This window comes from Aegilops tauschii, chromosome 5, assembly GCF_002575655.3.
Source record: "Aegilops tauschii subsp. strangulata cultivar AL8/78 chromosome 5, Aet v6.0, whole genome shotgun sequence".
NCBI lineage: Eukaryota > Viridiplantae > Streptophyta > Magnoliopsida > Poales > Poaceae > Aegilops > Aegilops tauschii.
Window position 1 is genome coordinate 230,464,284 of NC_053039.3, and position 6,010 is coordinate 230,470,293.

Below are 6,010 nucleotides of genomic sequence, written 5' to 3' on the forward strand. Positions count from 1 at the left end.
TAGAAACCTTGAGGGCCATAAGTGAAGCAGTGAATAATAACCCTCCAATTTCAATGTGGTTGTTGTGGGCTATCATCGAGGTATCCCACCTGGAGCCTGGAGAGCTAACCACCAGTGGAGGGTACATATTTTCGAACGATAATTCTTGCTTGCGAGCAAATGCTTCAGAAATGAAAGAATGTGATGCTCCCGAATCAAAAAGAACAGAAGCTGGGACTGAATTCACTAGGAGGATACCCATCACAATTTTGGGGTCCCATCGAGCTTCTTCAACCTTTACATGATTAACATGACCATGACTGAGTGCAGGCGGCCTGGCATTTGGGTTTCTGGGTTGACGAGCTCGTGCCTTTTGATTCCGTGCTAGGCGGCAGCTGGCAGCACGGCGCCCTGGCTGTCCACACTTGCGGCATAAACCATCATTATGAGGAGGAGCTACAACATTGGACTGTCCACCCTGAATCTTTAGTTGTCTCAGCGGCGGAGGCAGACAAGGTGCAACATAAGATGGCCTCGGTGTTGGAGCAGGTCGGTGATGAACATTGTGTGGGATCCAGACTCGACGTTTCTGAGCAGGCTGACTCGAGGATGGGCCAACATCTTTGGTACGCTTGAGCGACTCCTGGTACTCAGTTAGACCAGTTTCAGTTCGGAAAGATTGGCTGACAAGCGTCGCAAAGTCTGAGCAATCATGAGCAACAAGGGCGAGCTTTATATCAGGACACAGTCCTTCACGGAATTTCTCCTGCTTGCGAGCGTCAGTGCAGACGTCATCCGCAGCATAGCGAGATAATTCAAGGAATTTGCTCTGATATTCATCCACAGTCATTGTGCCCTGTGAGAGTTTGCGGAACTCCTTCTTCTTCTGGTCCATCAGACCTTGAGGAATGTGCCGTGCACGGAAGGCTAACTGAAATTCCTGCCAAGTGGTTACAGTCTCTGCAGGCAGCATACCCCTGTGGCTTTCCCACCATTGAGCGGCTGAACCCTTCAGGTGAAATGTCGCAAAGGTGACATAACTGGCAGGGGTAACATTAGCTGACTCCATCTCAAACATGATGTCACGAAGCCAATCATCAGCATCCATAGGATTGGTGGAGTTCCGGAAAATGGACGGGTTGAGGCGCACAAATTCTGGCAGTGTTATTGGGGCAGGCTATTGATGAGCATTCTGGTTTGGAAACTGAGCCATTACTCCAGTCATAAACTGATGATTCAGCTCAAACTGCTACATCATTGCGGCAATATAGGGTGGAGGTGGAGGATCGTTAGCCATCCTGCTAGAAACATCAGGGAGCAGTTTAACAAGGGGTGGAGCAGGTGTATGGAGTCATTCATGATGTAACTTGAACAATGAGCAAAGGCGCAGTATGTACAAACTAGTAGTCATTAAAGACATACATATACATATACAGAGCCCTTTACACGTTGTTAGTATGAGTTCGGACAAGAGAATCATCCTAGACATACTAGGCGGCACGCTGGCACGCGGTGGAAGGATACAACAACGAGACATAACAAAGGCTACATCCACGTCGGAGAAAACCACTAGAGCGAGGAATCTGCAGGGGACGACGCAAGGTGCCCTCGATAAAAGGATCCTGCGGCCCGTGAACAATGTGAAGCAGATCCTGGCCCACAATTCAAGAAAGGCATAATACAAATCTCCGGATGGATGTGATCACGAGAACCTAGGATAGAGTTAGCAAAATCATTTAACACGAATAGAAGAGAGATCAGAGTCCCAGAGTATAGACGAGGAATAAAAGATCCTAATACCACCCAATGGCGAAGTGGGCCCATAAGCCTCACAGCCATGTTAGTAAATCAGTTTTTTAAAGACTAGACTCAACTTCGGCCAAGGAGTTGGAAAGAGGATTCCTACAGGCAGTCGGCTCTGATACCAACTTGTGACGCCCCCGATTGAATCGTACACTAATCATACACGCAAATGTGTACGATCAAGATCAGGGACTCACGGGAAGATATCACAACACAACTCTAGACACAAATCAAAATAATACAAGCTTTATATTACAAGCCAGGGGCCTTGAGGGCTCGAATACAAGCTCGATACACAAGAGTCAGCGGAAGCAACAATATCTGAGTACAGACATAAGTTAAACAAGGATGCCTTAAGAAGGCTAGCACAAAAGCAACACGATCGAAGAGGCAAGGCCTCCTGCCTGGGACCTCCTAACTACTCCTGGTCGTCGGCGGTCTCCATGTAGCAGAATCCGTTGGCGGTGGCATCTGGCTCCAGGGATCCACCATCTGGTCGCATCAACCGGAAAGAAGAAGGAAGGGGGAAAAGGGGTAGCAAAGCAACCATGAGTACTCATCCAAAGTACTCGCAAGCATCAGATCTATACTAAGTATGCATTGGTATCAAATGGGAGGGTTGTATCTGTGGACTGAACTGCAGAATGCCAGAATAGAGGAGAAGGCCTAGCCCATCGAAGACTATCATCTTCAAGCAGCTCCAAGCATCTTGCAGCATGTAGAAGACTAAAGAATAGCAGTTTATAATTATCAAACATGTTGTAACATTAATGCCCAGAGATCCCTCCTCGACTCCCTGCGAGAAAGCAATCTCGGAGCCACATATCCATCACATATCTCAAGTATCCACTTCTAGTTATATAAGATCCAGATACAAGTCTGAACGTCTATTACCGTGGACACGGTATTTGAATATATATCTTCCCTGCAGGGGTGCACCACGTTACCCAACACGCTCGATCACTCTGGCCGGACACACCTTTCTGGGGTCAATTCCCGGCCTCGAAAGATCAACACGTCGTAGCCCTACCTAGGCTCAGCAGAGAGGTCCCTGCCGGTCTACATCCTAAGCACTCCGGGGTCTCGGCCCATCGCCCGTTGCACTCCGGGTCGTTGTGCGACGAGCCGGGACGAGCACCACCTCATACTGGATGGCACTGGCCCGACAGGCCCACAATGCTGAACTGGATGTCTGACAAAGCTTCGGTTGATACTGCGACGTCGAGGCCCATAACTATTCTTGCGTGGTGGTTAGTGCGTAAAGGCCAAAGGCCAACTCAGAACAAATACCCAAACCTGTTAGTGCATTGGGGGCCCGCGGAGATGAGCAGAGACTCACGATAATGTGACCGCGTCACCCCGTCTCATGGACTTACGGCAAGGGCCCAGACTGCCCGGTCGTGCCACGTAGAAAACTCGCGGGTGCTCAACGGGCCTGCCCGACTTTCACATCAACTCGCGGGTACCCCTCAGGGCCGACCCGACTTCAACAATGGTCTTAAGTAAAGTCATGGTAACCGTGTGTCCAAACATCAAGGGGAAAACCCGAGGAATCACCCACGGAGGATTCCATTCGATGTAATCATCAAGGTGAATGTAAGAGGACCCACCCTCGAGGTTCACACTTGAGGTGTTACACGACAGAGCCGTATCGGGAATGGTGAAAGAGGAACCACCCCCGTTAACCACGACCGAATAGCTACACTACAGAATTATCATCAGGAGTGCGTTATGAGGGATCACCCTCGGCACTCGATAGTAGCTCTATAGAGTCAAGCAACTAAAGGGGCGTGATGTGATGTGAGGTGTCAGGCTCTGGTCATCGATCACGTTGATTGAGTCGTCGAAGATGAAGCAGGGGCAACAAGGACAAGGTGGGGGCAAGTGATGGATCACTAACCAACCTATACTAAGCAGTTTAGGATAAGCAGGTAGGTAACAATAGCAGGTACAAAAGCAGGTTATGCATCATAATAGGAGCAATCAATTAAAGTAGCAAAATCTAATGCAAGCATGAGAGAATGGAATGGGCGATATCGGGATGATCAAAGGGGGGGCTTGCCTGGATGCTCCGCTGAAAGGGAAGAGGGGTCGTCGTCGACGTAGTCGATCACAGGGGCATCGGCATCGGTCTCGGGGTCTACCAGAGAGAAGAGGGGGAAGAAACAGTAAATACAGAGCAAACATATCCATGACAAGCAATAAGCAGCGCTAGGGGTGTTCTAACGCGGCACTACATGATACCGGCGAAGGGGGTAGCATCGGGGAAAGTTTTCCCGAAGTCTGGCATTTTTGGACAGATGAAACGGAGGGGAAAGGTTGCATGTTTGCTATGCTAGGGGCATGTGGCGGATGAACGGACTGCGTAGTCTTATTCGTCTCGTCGTTTTGAGTAACTTTCATGTACAAAGCATTTTAAACCGAGCTACAGATTATTCAATATTAATTTCTAAAGTTTTAATTTTTTTTGGAATTAACAGATTTAATTAAAAGGAAAACAGGGTTATGACATCAGCATGATGTAAGGAGTCAACAGGGCTGTTGACTGGGTCACACTTATAGGTGGGTCCTGCTGTCATTGACACAACTTAGTTAATAGTTTTAATTAACATATTAACTATTTATAAAAACAGTTTATTAGAGTGGGGGCCACATGTCATAGTCAGCAATTTTAACTAGTGGTTTATTTCAACAGGGGGGTTGATTAAGTGGCGGGGGACCCACCTGACAGTGTCCCATTAGGTTTATTAACTAGGCAGTTTTAATTAAACCAAAGTAATTACGGGTGGGGCCGCTATCAGTGGCATGAGCCGGCCACCATGGCGTGGCCGTGCATGCATGCGTGCACACGGCAAGGGGCGAGACCGTGGCCGGAGCTAGCAGGTCAGGGAGGTGCGGCCAGTGCCAGGGAGGGGTAGCCGCGGCGGACGGCGAGAGCGTCGCGCGGCACAGCGAGGATGGCTTGGGGCGCGCATGGGCGGCCGTGTGCGCGGGCGCGAGCGGGGCTGCGGCCGAAGCGCAGCGTGCGACGAGGGCGAGGCGCGGTCGGGCATGGAGCAGGGCGCGTTGATGTCTGGGGACGGGGAAGAGAGGAAAAGGGGTCCTCACCCCCGTTGAAAGCGTACGGGGCGGCGAGGCTCGACGACGACCGTCGATGGAGAGGCGGGGCGGGATCGAGGAGGCGGTCCGGCGGGTTCCGATGACGGCGTGAGGTGGCGGCGATGTCGATGGCGTCGAGCAGACGTCAGGCCACGAGGGAGAGGGGACGAGGCCGCGAGGAGGAGGTCGAGGAGGACGGCGACGAGGTGGCGGGGCGACGCTGGGGGTGGGCTCCGGCGTCGGAGCGCGGGTTGACGGTTCGCCGGGGTCGGGGTGTCGAGCGCCCCCGATCCAGATTGGGTCGTGGGAGGGAGATGGGGATCGTGGGCAGAGGGGTTTGGGTTTCGTCGTGGGGGCGGGCCATATAGGCCTGGGAGGGGTGTGGGGAGTGGGCCGGCCTGACTGGTGGCCAGGTTGGCCATGGCCCATTAGGGGGGGTTCTTTTCCCCTTTTTTGTTTCTTTTCTTTCAAAAATAACTTTTCTGTTTTATTTAATCTTAGAGCATTTAGTCATTTTGTAAAAAGATGATTTCTCCACTAATATTACCAAAATGATTATTTGCAACAACTTGAACATTTTTTTGTTTGCGTGTTTGATAAACTTGAAACTTGACTTTAATTTGGATTTGAAATTTGAAAGATGTTTGAAAGCCAGTGAGGATTTGCAACAGTAAGATCGATGACATGGCATCGTTAGTAGGGGATTACTGTAGCTTAATTACCCGGGTGTTACACCACTGCTATATTTAAGTTGCCTAGGCATATAAATAGTTGAAATATTCTGAGGAAGCACTTAAACAGTGCCTCATATAAACTAGCAAGACAGTCTTGTGATGGAGTTCATAGGAAAAGTTAAGGAGTCAAATGAATCAGGCATGCATTTCTTTATGATAGTACGGCAGACACTGCTGACACATTGGCCAACTCAGGTATAGCCTAACAAGTAACAAACAAAGCATTCCAATCAAGCAATACAGCAAAGCACGCAACTGGACTATTTGTAATTCTATAGGATTACAGGTTGAGGGCACTGATACGTCCATTTTGCATCATGGTTTGTTACTGTTATTTATAATGTTTTTATCCATAATAATGCTTTTTGGAGTAATTCTAATGCCTTTTCTATCAT

General features: G+C 49.5%; 1 protein-coding gene across 1 annotated transcript; it reads right to left on the reverse strand.

Annotated features, from left to right (window-relative positions):
* Positions 1-363: 363 nt before the first annotated feature.
* LOC141022704 (uncharacterized) lies at positions 364-1,087 on the reverse strand. The gene is made up of 2 exons (XM_073498967.1): positions 599-1,087; positions 364-435 (listed from the first exon to the last, which is right to left on the reverse strand). Exons 1-2 carry the CDS (start codon positions 1,085-1,087, stop codon positions 364-366), a joined length of 561 nt encoding a protein of 186 aa, XP_073355068.1.
* Positions 1,088-6,010: the final 4,923 nt, after the last annotated feature.

Bases quoted from the DNA above. Each gene is read 5' to 3' on its own strand.
- LOC141022704 (XM_073498967.1), bottom strand. From the start codon at position 1,087: ATGGATGCTGATGATTGGCTTCGTGACATCATGTTTGAGATGGAGTCA. The intron at 436-598 runs GTTGGCCCATCC...CCAATGTTGTAG, and splicing joins CGCTCAAGCGTACCAAAGAT to CTCCTCCTCATAATGATGGT.